Genomic DNA, 23,161 nt, shown 5'->3' on the forward strand with positions numbered 1-23,161 from the left:
GCTTCTGCCAGCAGAGCTGACACTGCATTTTGTCCCAGCACGGTGCCACTGGCAGCTGCCAGATACTGCCCCGACCAGGACATGCATATTAACCCAAGGGTTTTTTCCTAACCTAAGTTATTTTTCATGCACTTTATAGCCAAACTGGAAGAATTGCTTAAACCTGCTTTGTCTGTCACTGCTTTCAGCTTAGGGAGCAGAAGCAGCCTGGCTTTCTGTCTGAGCTTCCCCGAAACGTGGGGCAAAAATATCACAGATACGGCTGCAATCAGCCCATAATGATGTGTGGGTGGAAACTTGAATGCCTGCAAAAACATGACGGAAAGTTTTTCCTTTGAACTGTTAATTTTGTATTGAAAGACATGGAATAAGTCTGAATAGGTGAAGTTTCTGATAATGAAGCGATTTACACTTAATTCAGAGATAAGCACATGATCCTGGGTTTGCTAATGGCAAGTGCTTTGGCAGTCACAGTTACATTGTGTCTGTACCCACCCAATTAGTGTGGCCACTGTGGTGGTTTACTCCTTATGGTTCGATGTGCCCTTCCTAAGCCTGAGAGGAGCAGTGGGAAGATGATGGGAGCAGGTTCTTTTCCAGAGTAGATTGTTAAAGTCAATGTTTGTGTGTTTTTCTTCTGAATTACAAACTTGTGGTCAAGTGCAAAGCATCAAACTGACGCTTTCACACAACAAAGTGAGTTCTTTTAAAAAAACATAAACAAATTGCAAAGAGCTGGTCTGTTTCAAATCCGGTAGGGCAAAGGGGCTGGTTTGGCAGCTCTTACCAAGGAGGGAAGCAGAATTTAAGGAACAAAAGGCCCAACAACAGAAAATTTCTAGTATTAAATACTGATTGCCAACTGTTTGCTGCTGGGAGCAGAGCTACAGACATCCCAGAGCTTCTTTGTAAGTGGATTATGTGCCAGGTATCCAAAGGTAGTGACTGAAACGCTTTGTGCTCATTATATTTTTTAGAAACGCTCCCAAATAACCCCATGGGGCTTTTATTAGCTGAAGCTCCGTTACTGCAGCACTTCCCACTCTGCCAGCCAAGGGCCCGATCCCTGTTTCTAATTATGTCAAGAGAAGTTCTGGCCTTTGGCCTCGCTGGGAGCAAACCTGACCTTCCCAGTGATTGCACTGCATCCATCATGGGTGACATTCCCAGCGCTGCGGCTGCAGTGGCGGCTCAGGGGACGGGAAGGACGATGGGATGAGTCAGGCCATCACCCAAACCAGGACACCTTCCAAAACGCCTGGCTGACCACGCTGCCAGACCCAGAGCTTGGGGTCCTGTTTCAGGAGGCAGCTGATGGAAAGGGTTGTTGCCTTCGTAGAATCACAGATGGGTTTGGGTTGGAAGGAACTTTAAAGAGCATCTCTTTCCAACACCTTGCCATGGCAGGGACATTAGATCAGGTTGCTCAAAGTCCCACCTAAGCTGGTTTTCCTTCAGGGGCTCCCACTCAGCCACCATCCTGTATCTCCTGTGCTTCTGCCAGCAACACACACCCACCCCAGTTCAGAGGCTGCTCAGGGAACCCCCGGTGCTGGGTGTCCTCCCCAGAGCTGTCCCAGCTGTGGGAACCACGATCAGATCTGAGATCGGGCTGCCCTGAGCAAATTTATAAGTTAATATTAATTATTGATTATTTTCTTAAACCTTCTCCCCGTAGCAGTTCTTATAAAAATAAGTCAATCAGGAAAACAAAGGATCCCACATGTAACAAGTCCTACTTACACACCAGGAATGAAAGGACAGAAGTGCTTTTCTGCTCTGAATAGCACCTAAATAGTGACTAAGTACCTGTGAAAATGCATTGAGTAGATTAGATAAGGTAACTTACTGGGGAAAAGGGTCTGATTTCACTAAAGCCTATTCAGGAATTTATCAGGAGCAAACCACCTAAAAAAACACTGGGGTCATAGAGGAATTACTGAGGTGTAAGCACATTCATACACACATACAAGTGTATACAGGTAAAGCTGAACTCAGTAAAGATGACAGAATCTGAGTCATTCCCATCTCTTCCTACTTCTCTTGTCCAATCTCAGCACATTTAATTTGTGATCACAAAAATCCCTAATTAAACATATCTGACATCAAACCCTGCAGGGCACCCACAGCATTCATAAAGGCAAATTGTCTCGCTCCTGGGAAACTTTAAACGTCACTGGACTTCAGTGGGATCTCTTCACAGTGTTACTAAATTAGGAGTAATTCCGGTGGAGTTAAACAAATGTGGAATTAGGATCAAAACCATTTTACTGTCAACCATCCTGCCTGTTCTATCTGTATGTCCAACACGTGGGGCATGTGATAGAGATAACTGTCTGAAAACTGAGCTAAAGGATTCCAGGAGCCTCCTCTTGTGATGCAGGATGTGAGGATTGTTCCCGTGGAATCCCCCAGGCCTTTTGAAACAAAGATTTTCTTTCTTTTCCAGATAACTTAAAAAAGTAAAAAAAAAAAGAGAGTTTGGTTTTTGAGGCTCAAGCCTTTATGTGTTGCAGTTGCACAAATGCACAGTTAATTTGTGGTGGCTAATGGGATTATTCCAAATTTACATCAGGATGGTTTCAGGCAGAATCCAAGCACCAAAGATCACTTACCTCCCTCTTTTCCCCATCTGAAGTTGCTGAGCTGCTCCTGTTCAGCCTCATTCATCTCTGCAGCGCTGAGCAGTGGAGTGGGGGATGGCAGGAGAACAACTCATCATTCTCACAGATCCCAAACACTCTCCTCATCCACTCCTGTGCTTCAAGAGAGAGAAGCTCTGTCTATGTTACTCTTAGCAAATGTTCTCCTAAACTCTTCTTGAGGACTCAGCCAGCTGAGGGAGGTGGCAGAATTTGTACCTACAAGCAGGTCCCCTTGCACTGGGATTTTCACATCTTTTCATCACAAAACAACGTTCTTGTACAGCACAATAATGGGTTATTTGGGGTGTTTAATACATAGAGATGTAGAAGTGCTCTTAATTAATCTGTAGGTCGAAGCATGACAGAGACTGCTGACATATAGCCATAAGAAAAGATGGAGGAATCAGTTTACAAGGTTCCTAAAAGCTTTGGACCTTCATATTTGGGCAAATTGATGGTGTGAGTGGCTCCAGCCACCCTTCCCTGCACCCACAGGCAGGAATGCTTCAGCTGCCCAGGGGTGGACTAGATGGACCCGGGAAAAAAACATTACATTTCAATGGACACAGGCAGTGTCTTGAGAGAGAAGATTTGCAAAAACCTGTGTGATGTTTAACTCAGTTCCAGACATCTTCGGGGTCAGGTCATTTCTTAATCAGACATGATAGATCTGGTGTTTCCAGGAGTGTGGAGCATCTTCGGGTCTGCTGAGCTTCACCGGGATTTTTGGACACTCAGCATTTCTGAGAGGCAGACCCATTACAGTTGGGATGATGGGTTTTCTGAGGTGCTGTAAAACATTTTGTGAAGGATTTTTTTCAAGCAGCTGTGTCAGAGGTGCCTGTGAAACCAGTGATCCCAGAAAATAAAAGCCAGCCAGGGAGATTCCAAACCAGGAATGGAAACCTCCCACCATTGGTTCACCTTCAGCGCCTGGAAATCCTTCCCCATCCTTTGCTGCTTAAGCTCCCTGTCCAGGGGACACCACACCTCCCTTCAGCATGTGCTGGAAGGCTGGATTAATTCTCCACACTTGCATCTGCCTGTACTGAGACAATGAATTCTTCCTTGTAGCCAGCAGTCATCCCTGTGGACAACAGCAGCTTTCCTCCTGGACAAACCCACTGCACAAGCCTGGAAATTCAGTGGTAGAACAGATCATTCTGGCAGCCTTAATATCCCATGTGGAGAGCTCACAGGCTTCTCAGTGGTGGTGGTAGAGGTGGCAAATCTTGGGGGATTCAGGGAAATCAGAGTTTGGTTTGTGGGGACTCCTTTGGCCCGGCCAGATACCGCGATCTGCAGGAGTGTTTGAGCCCAGAGCCATCCCTAGAGCTTGGTGTGATGCAGCCAGAGGAAACAACAGGAGCAATTTAAATTAAAGATCTTTAAAATTAAGTTTGTGTTTTAATGAGGATGTTAAAAATAATCTTCATCATCAGATACTTAATATGTTGCCTTAATGTTAACTCCTACCTGAGGGAATCCCAGCAAAATCAGTGAGACTTTGCAGTGCTAAAGCTGCAAATAGATCTCTGTTCATCACCCTCCACACAAATCCCATGGGCATGGAAGCACTTCTGAGGCACAGGCAAGACTCAGCCTCTTCCTCTAGTTTGGGGAACAGTGAAGAATTATGCATTATTTGCAGTTTTCTTCCAGAGGTGACAGCAATGCTTGTTTTCCTTAATTTTTTCCCAAGACAGCATCTGTTCTGGGGTTATGTTTTGGTGGGGTCATGTCCTTAGAGGAACCTTCACTCAGTGGGCAGTTGCTCACCAGGAATTTGAAGTGCTCCAATACATGAGTGTAAAAGTCATGAGAACATATCACAGGTCCCTCATCTGAGTAAAGCTTTTCCTCTGTTCTTCAGAGAGTGAGCCACCTTCCTCCTTGGTTTCTGGGATCATTGACTACAACATGCCCCTCACCTCGACTTACCTGAAGCAGATGAAGCTGCGTGTGATGAACTCACAGGAGCAGGTGAGTGGCGCGCCGGGCACGGGTGGCACGAGGGGCACAGAGGGGCTCTGCCCACCCCACGCCAAAGGGCTGAACAGTGACTAATGCTGAGGCACAGTGATTCTGGGAGCATGTTTTTGGGAATGGCTGGTTTGTCCAAGCAGGTCAGGCTCTGTCTGAGCACAGCTGATGTGTGGAAGTTGAGGGGCAGCATGTCCCAGATCTCCTGGCTCAGAGCAAGCAAACCAGGCTGCTTCAGAGTCATGTCAGTGGAGAGAGGCAGAGATGGACTTGATGCAGTTACTCTGCTTGTCCTTTAGGCATATGGTTCTTTAAAGAAATTGTCTTAAAAATAAATATGGCAAATATGAATTTGTTTCTTTACCTCCCCCTGAGTGCTTGGGAGCTTTAGCAAACAGGGTCTGAAGCCCAGACCTTGCTTTGGTTGCTCTGGTGCTCTCTTGAACTGCTCAGCAACTTGAGGGGGTTCAACCACATCCACTCAGCTCCCATGGCAAAGTGGGAGATGGCTCTGTTGTCTGATGACAGTGTTAAGCCACTGGGTTTTGCTTTGGGGCTGTATGGGGCACCCTGCCACAGCATTATGCCCAGGCTGTGCAATTTTCTGAAGTTCTGCAGCTGCAGAATTAGCTATGGGAACCTCTGTGCACCATGGAAACAGTCTATAAAAAGAAAAGTATGTTTTACTTGCTCCCCACAATCTGCACTGGAAGCCAGTGCTGGATTTTCTTTCCAGCACACTGAAACCTGAACCTGATCTCACACATTGCTGCCAGTGGCAAAAAGTGACAGGGTTTGCATCTGCTGGGGTGGAAAACATTGCTGGGAGCTGGAGCTGTGAAGCTGTGCCCAATGTGGGCTTTTATCCAGCAGCTTCCTAAAGGGACCCAGGTTAGAGCATCACTGCCAGGGTGTAAAGTGCCAGGTGTGGGTTTGCTGGAGAGATCTCTGAGCTCCTCCATTGCTTCCGCTGTGAAACCTTCTTGCTGGAGGACAAAATGGCATCTGGTGGGAAGCACTTCTGTGTCTTGGAACTTTTTCTTTGTGCTTGTTGGACACTTAAGTGAGTTTAAGGCTTTGGTTTAGGTTTTGAAAGGTGAAAGGCTGTGATGTGTCAGGTTTTGTGCTTGTGATGGATCAGGCAGTAGAACCACGGACAGTTTGGGGGTTGGCTGGGCTGAGGACATGGAGTGGATGGACGTGCCCCTTCATGCCATCTGATGGCTGTTTCAGGACCACTTCTGGGTAAATAGGGTCAGGAACCAACATGTTCTGACTAGCTCTGGGTTGTGCAGAGTGTGCTGGGACTCAAAGCTCTCATGGCAGAGCAGCACTGGGATGGCAGACCCTGAAATCCTGTTCTTTACCAAGGTCAGACACTGGGGCCATGAAGGCTGTCTGTGCTTTTCAGCATTTGAGGTGGCTGTTTCAAGTTAAATTTGCTGTATACAATGCTGTATACAAAAGAATGGTCTGAGTGGTTTGACTTGTCACGATTTATGCATTTGAAACCAGTTCCTCTTGGCTCTGAAGCTGATTAAGGAAAGTGTGTTATGAAGCTTCATTAAACTCCTCTGCCCAGTTTCTACAGGTAGAAAACTGGCCTTGCAGTTTGATCTTATTCCCAGAATAACAAATCCCCCAGAAGCTGGCAGGCTTGAGTACTGGATCTTGAGTTCCCTTGCTTAGGGATGCTTGTTTTGAGAGCTTTGGCTGGTAGTTCAGAGATGTGAGTTCATCCCCTGAGCGCTGGTGTGGCGGTTTGCACTGGAACTGTCACCAGATCGATACCACGTGCTGCGAACATGAACACTCCTGAAGCTTGCAAAGATCGGAGTAGAAGTGTATGTCATGTGGGAACAAAAAGGGACCAGCTGAGGCAACGAGCACTTGTTGGTTTAGATCATAAATCAAATGGTTTGATGTTATTCCCTCCCTCTAAAGTTTTCCTTCTCCCGCGCTGCTGTTGATACGTTGCAGTGCAGCTTTCGAAGCTTTTCAAGCCATTGCAGCCAAGGGAAAAGCCGTTTGGAAGAAGGAAAATTTGCCATTCAGTGTGTTACTGAAATGGATTCCTGAGAGCAAAATAATAAAAGATCAGTCCTGTTACTCAGACTTCTGAAGCAATAAAGCTTTCCATCATGATGACGGTCTGAAGAGGATGCAGGTGGTTGAGCCCACTGGGGACAATCCAGCAGGATTGAGTGCTGTCCATTCCAACATGGGACACTCCCTGGCTTCCCCTGGGGAATCATAGACTGATTTAGGTTGAAAAGATCTCTAAGATCCTTGAGTCAAACCATTCTCCCAACAATGCCAAGCCCATCACTGAATGCTGTACCCAAGTGCCACATCTACATGTCTTAAACTCCTGCAGGGATGGTGACCCCATCACTGCCTTGGGCAGCCTCTGCCAGGGATGGACAACCCTTTTGGTAAAGAAATTTTTCCTTATATCCAGCCTAAATCTCCCCCTGTGCAACTTGTGTAAAAACAAGTGCCACATTCCTGAGGCAGCTGTGGCTGGACCAGGATCTGCTAATGCTGAGGCTGTGTGAAGAAAATGTGTGTAATAATGCCAATATGAGGGTTAAGTTCCCTCCATGAGCATTCCACGGCTATTTTTATGCCATCCTTTTTTCTTCTGGAGGATCCTGGCAGTCTGTGTGGAGCACAGGCTGAGTGACATGGGCTGCAGGATTTAGAAGTTGTAGCTTTGGGGTTTCCAGGTATTTGCCAACTGCAAAAGCCCTCTAAGGACAATAGAAAAATTTCTGACTTTTCTACAAATGCAGAACAGGCAGAAAACACAACTTGCTTTTAAAGTTTGCACTACATAAATATCCCTGCGTGGTTTTTCTACCAACATGTCCTGAATGTTCTCAGCTGCTCTCTCTGAGTGCTGCTGCTGTGCCACCTCTCACTAACATTTGATGGTGATAATAGAAATAAATTAAGCAACTGACTCGTGTTTCGCTTGGCTCTGGCCAAAAGCAATTATTTGTATGCAGCAGCACCAGGAGGAACTCGCTTCACTTGGGGTAACAATGAATGAATTTATGCCAAAGTGGCCTTTTAACTTCATTATTCAAGGAAAAAAAGGTGTGATGTAAGTGTAATCTATTAGTGCTGCTAAGCACATCAGGATTAGGGCACCACTGTCTCCAGAAGGAAGCACAGCCAGAACCTTAGAAAAATGCATTTTATCTCTGCTTAGGGACAAAAAACTGTCAGAAGAGAAGCTGCTGTTGTTGCTCACAAAATGAAGAGGTCCTGCAGAATGTATTTCTACATATTCCTTGAAGTCAGGACATCTGTTCTGGCACAGTGGAAAACAACAGTGACCCGTGTTGCTTCTGTTGGGTTCACTAGGACATGTAGGAGCTCCTCACATGTTTGAGAAAAATCAGGCCCCTTCACTTCTTGCAGAGTGCTGAATTAGCCCCATTTCAGGGTATCTACCGAGGCATTAAAACACTCCTGAACTGCTGACCTTCCCAATCTAGCAGCAAAAAGGAATGAAAAGAAGATATTTGATATTTATCTATAACAATCCTTCCACCTCATTTCCAAATGCTAAATATTAGCATTTTTAAATGATGGTTATTCAATTGCAGTCTTTTTCCAGACAGTCTTTCCTGCGTTACTCAACCTCGGCTTTGGATTTATTTTTCATGCCGCACTGTTGGGCAGGATTTCCACTGGTTACTGGAGGAATAGAAAGATTTTGAGAGAACAAATCCCAGCACTGAAATGCCAGGCTCTCTCCCCCTGCTCCAGAGATGTTGCTGTTACCTTGGCAGACACAGTCCAGGGCCGAGTAACCAGGTTTAAATGATACAGAAACATTTTCAAAGATTGCTTCAGAGGCTGCTGGCAGAAGGTCACGCAATCACTGAATGGCAGGAAGCTGCTCTTGGATGGGAAATAAGAAGAGCATTTCTCTTGTTGCTATGGCTTTGCTGCACTGACTTTTAAGTGTTTGAGAGGGACAGAGCCTTGTCCTGCACCATCACACACTCCATCCATCCAGTAAATTCCCTGTAAGCCTGGAGTGTGTGACGGTTCGTGGATGTGAAGGGGTTTTCAGAACACAATTTCAAGCAATGTTTTAGCCCAGAGAGTGGGGTGGATAATCCTGGAATGGGAGTGCAAGGGCTCAGATCCCACTGATGTACATGGAGTTGGCTTTGTCTGGTGCTGGTGAGGATCGAGCCCCTTCAGGATTTGGGAGCTCACAGACCCTCGTGACCAGAGGCTGTTTGGCAATGTGAAGTCCTCCTGCTTCCACTCTCCATTCTCCATGGTCTGCCCATTACTGTGCTCACTTCAGTGTCCCAGAGGCTCTGAGAGCAGCTGAGATGCATCTTCCCCTGGCAGCTCATTTGCTTCCCCTGCTTTGGAGCCATCTCCACACAGTCCTGGGGGTGCAAAGGGGAGGGGAGATTGCAGTTGCAGAGGAGGACACGCTTGGTTTTCATTTTCAGTCTGTCAGTAAGACTTGCAGACATCTCATTTCACATAGTCCAGAGACCAGCAGCAAACCTGGCAGAGCTGGTAGCTGCTGGGTAACCTCTGGGACCTGAATTTAACTGTCTGAGTGTTTCATGAAGGCGTCCTGAAGGAAAGCTGTGTGTGCTCACAGAGGTGAGGAAGGCAGAAGCATGCAGGCAGTATTTGGAAGGAAGTGGGATGATGTGTTTGCATCACATGAGGATGATAAGGTACTTCCCAGTCCATTAAAGAGGGTGTTAAACATCTCCGGGAATAAATACCTGTAATTCAAATTGGCAAAATAGCTCTCATTCAAGAGGCTTTGTCTTGGCTTGGGAAGATCTTTCTTTTCTGCTGTTAATTTTTAAGACCGTTTGGAGCACTAGAGAAGTTCCCTAAATACACTCTTAGGCACAGAAGGGACCACTGGCCGTGGGCACAGGGAGGCACCGCGTTAGAAACAGATTTCCTCGCTGTTGGACGGGCTCGGCAGCGCAGCCCTCTAGTGGGGACGGAGCTTCTGTCGCTGGGAGCCCGCTTTGCCTGGGAAACTTCAGTTCTGCCCTGAAGGACAGTTAGTCCAGACAAAGCCAGGTCCAGCTGTCACACCAGTGTTCTCTACTGGCAAAGATGCTTTAGCAAAACTTTCATCCTTGGCCTAACTCTTGAGATGCAAGAGGTCAGATGACCAGCCCATTTAGCCTGAGTTCAGATTGGTGTGAATGGGTCGCTTTCAGTGAAGGGCAACTCGTTTTTGTTGCTGGGATTAACTCTGACGTTCCCAGCTGGTAAAAACTTGTGAGCTTTTATTTCCCACTGCGTGAATCTGTCAATACCTTTCCCACTGTTCCAGGTGAGTGCCGTGTTTGTTCAGTGTGACGTGCACTGTGAGCAAACAGTGTGAGACCGACTGGGGTCAGTCCTGCCACTACAGCTCTTGTTTTCAGCTGACATGTGATGCCAAGGCTCTGACTCTTTGCACTTTTGGGGCTAATCACGTTATTTTCTGTAAGAAAGGAGGTGGCATCGCCTGATTCCAAGTTGCCCACCTGAACTGCTCAGGTGTATTTAGTTGCTGCATGCAATGGCTCCGTTCTCCTCACTGGTAGCTGCGCACTGGTGGGAAGAAGCTGGTCCCTTTCCCACTCTCTCTTTGCTTCCCTGCACTGTTGTGCAGCTCAGCTAAGGTCCTGGAGAAGTGTCTGGAGGATGTTTGGAAGATTCCCTGGCTCGTGGTGGGTCTCTGGCAAGGCTCCACAGTGCTGGGGCTGTGGGGAACTGGAACTGATCACCCTCCACCATGCACACCTATCCTGGTCCCCGTTACCTAGTCTGAAAAGCCTGCTAGAGCTGAGCTGCTTGAGCTCTGTCTGAGAACACAGAATAAGTAGGGCCAGAACCCACACTATGTGTCTTTAATTCCTCATTTCTTCCCAGTGCATTCCCTGTTTGGTAAGGAGAGCTGCTGCCCATTCCCTGTGTGTTAACCAGAATCAAAGGCAGCTATTCCCAGTAGAACTGGAAACAAGGTTTTGGTTCAGGGACTGTAAAGTGGGGCTAGGAAATGTTCCCAGAGGAAAAAGATGTCAAGCTCAGGGTGATGAAAGCACTATTCCAACATCCATGGAGGAGTCTCATGGATCCAGTTAGATCTATCCCGTACCTGTGGAAAGCTGTGGGCTGTGCTGCATCATCTCCAAGCTCAGGTGCTGATGTGCTGTATGTTGACTTTGATCAAGTCACACAAATGGCTGTTTCTTAATTGCCTTCTCCCTTTAGAAAGGGAATAATACCTTAGAGAGATTTCTGAGGTCTCACTCACTAATAAAGCTCTTCAAGAGCTTGGATGGCAACTACTTTGAGAGCACAAACTGTTATTAATGATTTCCGTTACTATGGAAGATGAAGCTGTGTGGTTCAGCTTTTTAACCTTGAATTGTGTGCTTGCTTTTGTTTCCACTCCTGTTAAACCTGCGTGGGCAGGTTTGTGCCTTGCCTGCTTGCACAGACCCCTCAGACCCGCATCAGGAGCTGGGTGTGCACAGAAGGTGCAGGTGTATCACTCAGGAGTCAGTTTTATTCACAGAGGTGGGTTTTGGGACACGTGGCATGGCTTAGGAATGGCCAAAACTGAGTTTAGTGGTGGTTCTGTTTATGTTGACTCAGTTCTGATGTGGGGGGCCAAGAGATAAGCTGTGAAGGCTGCCCTCCTGCATAGAGCAATGCAGACATTGCAGCCGGGGCTGTGGATAGGAATGTGAGGGGATATTTGACCACCACAAACCCATCTCTTCAAACACCCATTCCCTGTCCTCCAGAGAAGAAAATCTCATTCAAAGAAGCAACTCCTTTCCTGCTCCTTTTTCTGGCAGTGACTGGTGTACTCTCTGAAGTACAGAGCTGTATTTCCTTTCCCTCTCTTGTCTTGGCCCCTGAGAAAAGAAGAAACCCTTTTATTCATGTACTTGCCAGGTGCTAACTACTGCTGCTTCCAAGGAAGGAGCAGCCAGGATGAAGTGAGAATACAGTTCTCAGCCCACAACGAATCTGGTCTATTATAAAAGTTTCCCAAAATTTTACTCTCCCTTTTTTACCTTTGCTCTGCTTTGGATGGCAAATAAGTTCAAATACAGTGTGGACAAACGCTGTGTCTCCCCCTCATGCCGTGCTCTGGGTCCTCCTTTGGTCTCTCCTCCCCCCGTTTCCTTACTGGCCTTGCCTTGGAGAGATTTGCATTTTACTGCTTATTCCTCAGCAGGGTTTGATGGTCACGGAGGACCCAGTGCAAGAGGTCCCATTTGTTATTTAACCTACTTTTCAGAGGCACAAGAACATCAAGTGACTCGCACAAGGTCGCCCATGAGTCAGTGACTCCTCTGGCGTGATGGCCAGACCCTGCAGTCCCTGCTCCCACCACTAGATCCCTGTGTCCACACTCCACAGCACCACAACCATTCAATTAAGCTCCTGCAGCGCCTTAAATGTCGTTTATTCCTGGGTTTGACAGCAGCCCTGGTATTCTTGCAGAGCCTTGCCTTAGGAAATGACAGCACATGAGGGCAGGGCATCGTTAGCGATGCCCTTGGAAGCGTCAGCGCCTGGTGCTCGGGCAGGCTGCAAGGTGTGGGTGCTGTCACAGCCAGGACACTGCTCTTCCCAGGACCTGGTGGCATTCAGTGGGACCCTGTCTGGACTAGGGAGCCCCACAATCCCTGCATAGGCAGATCTGTGTCCGTGTGAAGGGCCTTGCAGGGACCAGGTGTAGTGAGCATATTGTGAGGAGAGAGTGAAGGAAGCAACTTATAAATAATATATTTGATGTATATTATATATATAATATAATAACAGCAGCACTGGTTTATTATAGCGTGCATTTTTTAACATGTAATCTCGTAAGGCACTTACCCCTGTTCCTGACAACTCGATAAATTATTATTACCAATTCTATATCTAATTGCCAGTTATTCCCCTCTAGACAATTTGAGTCCCAAACATGCCCACCAGAAAGGTGCTTGGTGTGCCGTTCCCCAGAGCTTCCCTGGCTGTTTTGGAGGCAGCCCCTCTTCCTCTGGTGAGCCCCACTTCTGCCAGCCCCGTGACCCCATGCACTGGCACAAACAATCGCATTTCTGTCGGGCTCATGACCCCACTTGTAACAGCAGTGACCCCCCTTGGGGTCAGGACCCCTCCCCATGCAGGGAAAAGCTCCTGCCCAGCAGCTCTTCCTCCCTCACTCCCTGTGTGGACGCGGCTGTTCCTCACTAAGTTTGCCGATGTGAAATTTAGGTTAATCCATTTCCAAAGTGGATTAAGCTAACCCACACAAAGGCACTTAGTATAAAATAAGAGTGTCCACATGGTGAGGCAGCACGGAATAGTGGCTGTGCCTCAAACTCACATCCTGGCCGGTTTGTGTCCCCTCTCCAAATGAGGGGCAGGCGCCTCAGTCCCATGGGATGTGCTCTCCCAAATGGCTCTAAACCGGTCTAGCTCGAAGCCAAAGGAAGCGCAAGGAGTAAACAAAGCCCAGCCATGGGAACGGGTTAACGCCTGCTCCACTGAGGTCCTCGGCAAGGCTCCTGTTCACCTTAAATGGTCAGGATTTTATTTTAGCTTCAGGGAGGAGCAGCAGCCATGGAGCTGGAAGGGAGCGCTGAGCAGGGGGCTCGCAGCCCGCTGCCCTCCCAGCCATCCGCTCCCTCTGCCAGGCCCCCAGGACTCCGCTCTTGTCCTTCAGCCTCTGGCTCCATGGATCAGCCTGGAGGGGATGGAAATGTAGTGCTAAGTGATGCCCATTTTCACCTCTGGCCTTGGATCTTCCTGAGCCACCCTCTCCCCTTCATGTATACTTGGCAGTGAGGTGGTTAATGCTGGAATAGATAACATCATAATTGGACATCCTCACTAACAAGCCATAAACCCCAAACCTGGCAGTTCCCATCCTGGCTCTGGCATCATTTCTGGCACCAGCCTACTGTAGGCTCCCCACAGAACTGTTACACTTGGTTTATTTCATAAAATTTCGTTTCTAACCATTAAATAGTGAAACATGAGGTGGTCTGAGAAGGGGGATGCCGTGATGCTGGTGCCCATCACTGCAATGGGATCATCATCGCCCATCATGGTGATCCCAAACTGGGACAGAAGCTGCAGATCCGCTGCCCTCGGGACCCAGCCTGGGAGTGGGTACCAGCCTGGGGGATGCCAGGACCAACCCCCACGCTGCATGCCCAGAACCCAGGGCGCAGCATCCTCATCCTCCCAGGGACCTGGCAGCCAGTGCCGTGCACAGGGCTGTGATGGGCAAGCCGCTGGTTTCCCAACAGCAGCTCCACGTTGGGAGGCCGCGGTGGTGGGTGATGGTGCCGCCGGCAGCGCGGGGTCCTTCTCCCGCGGAACGAGGGAGAACCATTGGGAACAAAAGGCTTCGGCAGCGGCGGCAGCGCGGGGCCCGGCGCGGGGAAGGGGCTGCGGGACCCCCCACGCCCGGGGCTCCCTGCGGGGCCCCGGCACTTGCACCGCGCACGGGCAGCCCCCGGGACGCCGCTCCCGGTGCCGTGCCGAGCCGGGCGGGCTGCGGGTGTCCGGACCGGGCCGTGACAGGCGGCAGCCCCCGGTGCTGTGCCGAGCGGAGGGTCCCCGGATGGGCTGCAGCCCCCCGTGCCGCGCGAGGCGGAGGATGCTCGGGAGGGCTGCGGCCCCCGCCCCGTGCCGTGACGATCCGTACCGTGCCCCGGCCGCGCGTTCTCGCGCTCTCCACCAGGCGCCCGGCCCTGGACATTGTCTCCTGCCGGGGAAGGGCCCTGCCGGCCCTCCACAATGTGCTCTTCCAGGCGCGCCTCCGCGCCCCCCGCCGCGCCCGGCCCGGTGCGCCCGCCCCCCGCGGCCCCGCTCCCCTTCCCCCGCCCCTCCGCCCGCGGCCGGGCCCCGCTCGCCCCCCTCCGCCTCCCCGGCCGCCCCCCCGGGAGCCGGGAGTGACGCGCTCCGCAGCGCCGGCCCCTCTCCCCGGGCAGCAGCTGGCTGTCAGCCTCTCCGGAGCGCCGCCAGCCCGGGCCCCCTCCCTCCGCGCTCCGTCCCTCCGCCCCGCGCTCCCGCCGCGCCGCCGGGCTGGCGCAGGCCGGCAGGCCCCGCGCCCCGCTCCAGGTGAGGCTGTGCCCGCGGGGGCTGCGGGGGCGGCCCGGGGGCTGCGGGGGCTCCACGCGGCCGCGGGGCGGGGGGGGCCGCGGCGGGCGGGGCGGAGCGGGGCGGGGCGGGGCGGGGGGGGCGCGGCGGCCGCGGGCCCGGCCCCGGCCCCGGTGCGGGGGGAGCGGCAGCGCCGCGGCCCCGGGAAGTTGCGGGTCGCCCGCCCGGCTGCCCGGCGGCGGGGGGGAGAGGGCGGCGCGTCCTTCCCCGCGCCCGGCGCGGCTCCCCCGCGCCCGGAAGAGCACAAAAGCGCCGAAGAAAGTGGGAGGAGGCGGCGGCGGGAGCGTTCGGTCCCCGGCTGTCCCCGGGCACCGGCCCCAGCCATCCCCGGCCACCGGCTCCGCGCCGCCATCACCGGCCCCGGCCCCGGGCGGGGATTGTGCTGGAAATAGCCGCCTCCCTGGAGGTAAAGCCCTACTTACGTGTCAATCCTCGCCGCACGCTGAGCCCCGCACACGCGCGGGCAGGGCTCCATCGCGGCTCTGTCTATTTACCTGCGGGCAGGGGGCGGGACGGGCACGGGGATGGGGACGCTCGCCCGGCTCCCGCATCTCGCTGCTGCGGGGGTCTCTCCCACCGAGGACACGCCGCGTCCCGGGGCCGCCGGGGAGGGGAGGACACGGAGCCCCCCGAGGGGTCGCTGAGCCCGCAGCGCTGCCCCGCTCGGCCCCGCCGGCAGTGCCCGGTCCGGCCTCCCCCCGCCCCGACACTCCCCGGAGCTGCGGAAAGAGCAAAGTGCCCTTTCACACCGCGCGGTATCGGGCACCGTCCCCGCCTCGCGTGGAAAAGCAAACGCCTGGGAGCGAGTTGAGGTGCGGAGAGGCAGGCGCGGGGCTCCGGGTGGTGGAGGGAGCCGAGCAGCCCGGTGCCCCCTGCCCCTTGCCCCGCGTTCAGCACCTCCCCGCTGAACAGCAGGAGCGGGGCAGCGGCTGCGGGAAGGGGCTGCGGGGCCGCCCCCCGCCCTCCCTGCTTCGGAAGGTGGGAATGCTCCAGGGGGTTCCCAGAAGAAGAGCTCTTAGGAGAAGGGGGAGGGGGAGGAAGGGATGAGCCTCCCTTCCTCTTCCATTTGCCTTTTAAATTAACTCTTTTGCCCATTTTCGGGAACTAACGAGTACTCGGGTTTTGTCGGGTCCCGTAGAAATCAGCAGAAATCGCAGTAAATAAGGACGTAAGTGACCTGACAAAGAGCGGCAGGGATGTTCTCTTTGGTGTGGGAATTGCACACACGAGTAGGCAGCGCAGTCACAGCTCGCCGCCGCCACAGCCCCGCACACCCCTGGGCTGTGCTGGGAGGCTGCTCGGGGCTTGGAAGCGATGACCACCACAGTATTTGTGGCTGCAGTATCAGTCTTTGACCTCGAGTGTTTTATCTCCCGTTAGTAAGCCTTTCTCTGCGCTGAACTGGTTAAGTTAGGGTCAAATCTGGTTCAATACCTTCTTGGCATGCTCAGAGGGCTGGGTTTAAACAGTGGCTGAGACGAAGGTGAGGCTGCCTTCATCAGAGAGCTTGTCCCCACGCTGTGCCCTGGCCACGCTGGGCAGATCTGGGGGCTGCCTGTGCTGGGCAGGTTGTGCATGGCACCGGCATGGCAGTGGAGCAGCTCTGGGGGCTGGCAGTCACGCGTTGTCTTTTGTTGACTCTGAAAACACGGCTGGTTCTGGTGGGAAGCTGAGCGTGGCTGTGTGCTGTGCAACCTCCTTAGTTCCTGCTCCATGGAAGGAAATCCCATCAGGATAGGAGGCTGTGGCGTGAAAGGACACATTTTAAAATAAAAGGACTCAAAGAGAGAAAATAAACCGTCCTGAGACTCGGAGCTTGGAATATTAAACGTGAGGCACAGCATGTAAATGATGGGAGAGAGACTTGCAAGGCAGTCCCCGAGAAACTGAGCCTGGCTGTAAAATAAGCAGGTTACCGATAGTCTTGCATATATTTACGAGGTTATAAGAGTAGCTTCTCCCCCTGCCCTGCTCCAGCCTGCACTAAGGGAGGTTGTTCTGCAGGAAGCGGAGTGCTCGTGTAGAAACATTGTCTAGCAATTACTGCCCTGCAGTCCGGGGGGCTCGATTGGGTTCCTGGATCTGCCAGCATCGCGCTGTGGGCTTGGACCAGCCAGGCTGTCAGTACCCGGGGTTTCCAGCTCTATAATAGGAAGAATAGTTTCTAACTCAGAGCAGAGTTGGGAGGCTCAGCAGACGTGTGCAGGCGCGGTGCTTGAAGATCGTGAATGGAAAGTGGGACAGAAATGTGGAGTGTGAGCCCTGCACATGTGAGTGTCTGCCTCTGCTGGGTAGAAAATATTGGCTGCAAGTTTCGGCAGAGCAGCTGTGAATGTTGGACTGTAGATAAGGAGAGGAGCGAGGATTTTGTTTTCCAAATTCTGCGTGGTGCCGGGAGCCCTGCTTGGATATTTGGGTGTGCCCTGTGAGTGCAGCAGCAGGATGCGACTTCCCCTTGCAGAGAGGAGCTGCACGCACACTGCCTGACCCTTGATCGCTCAGTGCCTTGAACATTGGAAACAAAGCGATGGGACTTTACTGCGGGGTGAGGAGATCTCTCCAGAGGGCTGGGAAAGGCAGGAAGGAGGAGGGCGGCAGCAGCGGCAGCACTGGAGTTCTGGGGTTTGGCTCTGGGCTGGCTGCTTGGGGCGCCACTGGCACTTCCATCTGTGCCACGAGTGGCGTGGAACTGGGGAAAAGGCGGCAGGTCCTGAGACAGGCACTGGTAATGGATTGCATTCTGTTTTCTAATGAAAGTTTCATTTGAAGTTTGTTTACAGGAAAGAAGAAATTAGCAGAGAGAATTCTCTTGAGAACCCAGAGAGGAAAAAGAATGAGCTGCCTGACTTGCAAGCCAAAAGAGGGTGGAAGGGTAGATTAGATTTACCGTATTGCTCCGAGTTGTGGCTGTTGCTACTGTTGAGAAGTGTTTCCTTGTTTGGCTGGAGGGGGAGCCCACTTTGAGGCTCAGCCTTCAGCCAGATTACTTGCATCCAAGGGAGATTCAGAGCTCCCACCCAGCCAGAAATTTTGGTCCTGCTCTGGTGTCCTGTGCTTTGAGGCTGGAAGTGTGCTGTGCTTGTCCCCACACTCCAGCCCACTGACACAGGGCTGCTCCTGGGCTGTGGCTGGGCAGCCAGAGCTCTGGGCACTGCTGCCAAGGCCTCCCTCGCTGGGATTGTCCCTGGTATGAGGAGGCAGTGCCAGCAGTTGGCAGGCAGCACTAGGAGGTCACAATGCTCAGCCTTTGGTCTCTGATGGGTGTCCCAAGGAGGGAGCTTGCTGGTGGCCTCTGATGTCCCAATGAGCAGCAAGGGATACAGCAGAGGGGCAATAGAGGATGCCAGAGGTGGAGTGGCAGGGAGTGGACACAGCCACACTTGAGGTCAAGGCCTTTCTCTTTCTTAGGGAAGAATCACAAAGGTGTGAGGAGATCCTGAGGCACCAAGGTGTGGACAGAGCCAGGGGTCTGACCCAAGCCAGCAGGCAGTGGATGCTCTCTCAGCAGTTTCTGGTGCTTTCTTTGGCCATTTCCTGCTGCTGTGAAGAGTCCACCTGCTGCCACCTGCACAGTTGGCTTTGCATTCTCTTGGGATGTGGGAGTTGTGTGATGCCGTGAAGTTTGTCCTGTTGGCGTTTTGGCCAAGGGTATTAGTGCTGGAAAGCAGAAAGCTCTGGCTGGAAAGCTGGTGTCTTTCTGTTGGTGGCTGGCTCCTGGACTGGTGAATGTGTGACAGCCTTGTTTAACTTGAGTCATTTATAGCTTATCAGTTTCTGGTTTGATAGCTAGAGTATTTCTAATAATAGGCGAATGTTATTGCGCCTCGAGAGGATTGTACACATTTATAAGGCACTTTACATTGCATGTGCATGCGGCACATCCTTCGTGTCACTGCTTTTCCCCCATGTGTGAGTGCACAGAGAGTGATGCCTCCTGGGCTGTGGTTTGGGTCCTGAGGCTGAGCGTCCTCTGCAGCTGAGCCTGAACCACCCAAAACCATCACAGCTCTCTCACAGGGCTCCTCCTCCCCACCGGACAGGTGAGAGGCTGTGGGCAGCAAGGACCTTGGCATTTGCATTTGTCTCTTAAGCCTGACAGTAATCTTGAGTAAGCCTTGTGAAGAAGGCCAGATATTAGGGTGGCTGCCTCCCTGCAAATGCTTACAATGAAGAGACTATTTATAGTTTGCAACAGGGAGACCTTTCCAGTTCTGTCCCTGTATGTACAAGATGGAGTTTCTGGAGATGGAGTATCACTTTGTGGCTGGTGTGGTAGTGGAACTGTGCTGAGCCAGGGACACTGTGCCTGCCCTTGCCCCTGCCCTCCTGCTCGGCTTCACCTGAGCACAGGAGGCAGCGTGGGGGCACTGGCAGCTCAGGGGTCAGGGTGTCCCCGTGGTCGGCATGCTTGGGGCTGCTGAGCTCTGTCCATCCTTCTATCAGTCTGTCCCTTGGTGCGTGCAGGGTTTCACAAGCTGTAAATTCCAGGAAACTCCCCGGGAGGCACATGGAGGGAGCGGGCTGGGGGCGGCGCGAGCCTTGAGCCAGCAGATGTGTCTGCAGGGACGAGGAGCTGGGAGGAAAAGCACAAACCTGTCTCTAAAGACGTTTGTTTGTTCACAATAAAAACTATCAGCCAGCAGCGGCCAGACAGGGCTGTTTTTATGAGGCACAGGCATAGGTTGGAGGGGTGCTGCCAATTGCTGCTTACACGGAAAGGGAGCGGGGATTGTATTTTATCTCAGGACCAGGGGGAGGGAAAAAAAAATAAGAGCAGAGAGTTTACAAGCCTTTGAAATGTTTCAATCAGAGGAAAGCGGAGTTGAAAGTGGTTGTGGAAACATTTTCGGTGTTCCCCTGCACCCCAGGGCTCTGGATGTGGTCTGTGGCCCTGGCTTTGGGAGGGGAGCAGGGAGAGGAAGGCAGATAAAGGGATCACCAGCAGGACTGTGTCCATACGGGAAAATGTATCTGCTTCCTCCCAAGCTGCATGTTGGGAGAGTTCAGCCCCGGGAGGTCCCACAGCCCCTCCTCTCATTCAGGATCTCAGTGCTGCCTTTATGATGATGGTTTTGAAATCCTGTGGCTGACCTTTCCGGCGCTGGAAGCGATCCAAGGGCTGTGTCTTGAAGTACTGTAAAGGTTAGTGAGAAGGGAGAAAGGGAGAGAGAAAATGTCCTTTCAGCTGTAGGAGTGGGAGAGAGGAATGTCGTCTATGCCATCCCTGGGGAGCAGGCAGCTGGCCAGGGTCCCCAGCCTGAGCTGGGGTGTCCTTGCCTCATCGGAGACTGCACTCCCCCAGCTCCTTCCCAAGGTGTGTGCTGTCATTTTTGATCAGGATACAGAGGCAATATTCCTCCAGAGGGCTGGAGGAGCAGCCCCTCGGGGCTGGGCTCCAGAAGCCTCCTCTGCAGCATCAGGCAGTGCACGTCTATGGGGATCCATACCTGTGTCCAGGTCTGCCACAGCAGCCGCTCCTGCTGCTGCCAGGTCCCTGGTGATTCCTCTTGCAGCAGATGATTTGATCTCAAAAAAGTCTGAGTTATTTCATGGAGCCGTTTCTTGCCTGTCCTCAGCTCCCCCATGCCACTGCCTCACCAGGAGCACGCTGGGGTGGATGGAGATTAAAGGGTAAACTCCAGGGCTCAGCCATCCGCTCCTACAGGATGTGAGCTCTTTCTAATTGTCCTCAATTAGAGACAGTGCCATTGCTCAGGCAAGTCTTCAGGCAGGAAGCAGAGCCCTGGTCCCTGCTGGGGCAGCCACCTCGCCCTGCACGGGGAAGGGCTGCTCGAGGTGGCCTTGGGGCCACCAAGTCTCCTCAGGGGACAGGAGCTTCCCAACAGATTGTTTTTAGGAAGGAGTGTGGTTAGGAGATGTTAAAGCCAGAGAAAGGAGGAAAGGAAATAGCTCAATGAGTTAACCCTTTCCTGCTTGTCCCCAGGATGAGACGTCGGTGAGCAGTGAGGACTTTGATATGAACGACTCCACATGGATCTCAGCTGACCAGCACCTGAACTCCAGCCTGAGCCCCAGCCAGGACGAGAGCATGCGCAGCCCACAGAACCTGCACGGCCACGAGGACGGTGAGTGCCCCGGTGGGTGGGAAGCGCCCCACGCCTCTGCCACAGCATGTTTTTGTGACTTATTAAACATTAACCAGACCTTTCTGATCAGGTGTCCCACCTGTGGCATGGATTTCATATCAGCTTAGGCTTCCAAACGGCTCCCGGTCCTTCCCATTTAGCCTCTGAGTTCCTGCTCAGCCAGGGCTCTGTCCAGCTCAGAGCTGACAGTCCTTTTACCTGGACCTATCTCCCAGCTCCTCCAGAAAGAGGTCACCAAATCCCCTCCTAAGGTATCAGGTTTCAGTTCCCCAAGTCCTCTCCCCAGGTGATGAGGAGAGCCCTTTTAGTTCTGAATGCACAGAGGATGCCAAGACTTCACAAGCACAGGTCACAGCTTTCTGTGCTTGGAAAGCTGCACCTTCAACAGGTCTTGGTTGCCCCAGGCAAGAAATTGTGGATAATGTGCAACACGTGACCACAGTGGTGTGCAGGGTGATTATTATGGGTGTCTCCTCCCTGCGGGCAGGTGGTTGGAAGGGCTGAAGGTGGCTCACGTGGGCTGGGTGGGAGGAAGTTTGGTGAAGAGAGGTGGCGTGTTGCGTCTGTGAAACAAGCAAGTTTAAAATAAAAGAGCAAGTAAATAAGTGGTAGAAGTACAAGTTCAGGTCGGAGTTCATCTCTGTGATGCTTGGGAGGATTCGGTGGTTGGACCATTACCGGCTTTTGCTCAAGAGGGTGAATCCCTCATTGTCCCTGGCCTGGCTGCTGCTGGGAGAGTGGGAAGGGAGCGGTGGAACTGAGGGACAACCCAGGCTGGGTCAGTGCTACTTTAAGAAAGGGGACTGGAAAACCACCCCCGAGGAAAGAAAGGGCTTTTGTGCTGGCAGATCTCCATGGGGTGGCTTTTAGCTGGTTGTGTGGCCAGTGGCAGGGACAGCAAGGATGGCAGTGATAGCAGGGACAGCAGTGACACTGCTCTCTTCAGCCCAGTGCGTTGTGGCACTTCAGTTCTCATTACAAATCTGCAGTTTTGGGAAACTGCTGGTTTTCCTTAAGCAGCCCCAGCCCTGGAGGGAGGCAGCCTCGGTGAGGATGTGAAACCTGCCTGCGTGGCACCGTGTCCCAGCAGCGGGACAAGCAGGGACACTTCTGCTTGCTCAGGGCCCCCAGTGGGGCTGTGTCACAGCAGGAGGAAGGACATTTTGGTGGTGACACAGCTGCTCCCATCAGAAGCTTCTGGCTTTTTGGAACCAGGCTGCACCCTCCACCCCAGCGAGCCCAGCCTCTCATCTCTGCAGCCTGGCCAGGTGTCTCCATACCCCCTGAACTTTGCCATTCTCCCACCAGGGCATTTCAGGCTTGTGACTTACCCCTCACCACTGAATTCCCAAGTCTCATTTACAATCTAGAATGACACAGTTTTGATCCCTTTGCTGAACACTGTAATTCAACAGGACAGTAATTTAATAAGTGATTCAAGTATTTAGGCAAATCAAGATGTTCCAGCTAAAGCTAAATCTTTCCTCTCTCTCTGCCCTCTTAGGAATTGCTTCCAATTTTTCATGCCCTGTGGTTTTCCTTCAGAAGCAGGTGTCCTCTTTGGGGCCCATCTTGGCTTCTTTAATTTCGTTTGTAAATTTCAGTGATGAGCAGTAAAGAACAAATAGTCCCTTTCTGTGAGGAATAATGCAAGTGTCCCACCCAGGCTGTGCCCAGCATTGGCAGAGGCTGAACCAGGGAGACTTTGGTGGATCAAAAGTGATGGAGTTGAAAAGTAAGCAAGCCAAGCCTGTTGTTATGAATGAGACCCATCCAGAAAAAACAGAGATTGATATTTTCATCAGGCAGCTGTGCTTCAGGGGCATTTTATGGTCTGAGAGGAGGTTTTTTACCTGTGGTGAATGTCCATGATCTGTATTGGAGTTTTAAATACAGATTAATGCCACCCCATGTCAGTCCCTCTGCCAAACCAATGCTCCCACTCAGGACTGAAGCACACACGAGACTGGGAAGGGAAGAGGGACAGTGGAGCTGGAACAACCCAGGAGGGCAGTGGGCAGTTAGAGGGGAGGAGCAGGCAGGGAGTATGCAAAAGTGGAGCATGTCATGAGAGGGAAGCAAATTACTGGTGTGGGGAAGGGAACATGCATGAATCAAAGTGTCGACCACTCTTCAGTTTCCTCTTCTCTTGATCTATGAAAGCTTTTTTTTTTTGGAAGCTGATGTGTTTTCTGGGTTCACATGAGCTTGGTAAGGCTGTGCAAACACCACGAATAACCAGCCCACATG

At 52.0% G+C, this 23,161-nt stretch overlaps 1 protein-coding gene across 3 annotated transcripts in view; it reads left to right on the plus strand.

Annotated features, from left to right (window-relative positions):
- NOL4L (nucleolar protein 4 like) overlaps positions 1 to 23,161 on the plus strand; it is a 58,807-nt gene that overhangs the window by 22,332 nt on the left and 13,314 nt on the right. The window contains exons 4-5 of one of the 3 annotated variants that reach the window (XM_071572994.1): positions 4,519 to 4,628; positions 20,749 to 20,890. In XM_071572994.1, coding sequence (XP_071429095.1) covers positions 4,519 to 4,628; positions 20,749 to 20,890 — 252 coding nt within the window. Of the gene's footprint in view, positions 1 to 4,518; positions 4,629 to 14,738; positions 14,766 to 14,952; positions 15,211 to 20,748; positions 20,891 to 23,161 lie in introns of those variants that run through there. The other 2 variants (XM_071572996.1, XM_071572995.1) reach the window with 2 other exon arrangements.

Source organism: Pithys albifrons, chromosome 18 (assembly GCF_047495875.1).
Source record: "Pithys albifrons albifrons isolate INPA30051 chromosome 18, PitAlb_v1, whole genome shotgun sequence".
In the NCBI taxonomy this organism is placed as follows: Eukaryota; Metazoa; Chordata; class Aves; order Passeriformes; family Thamnophilidae; genus Pithys; species Pithys albifrons.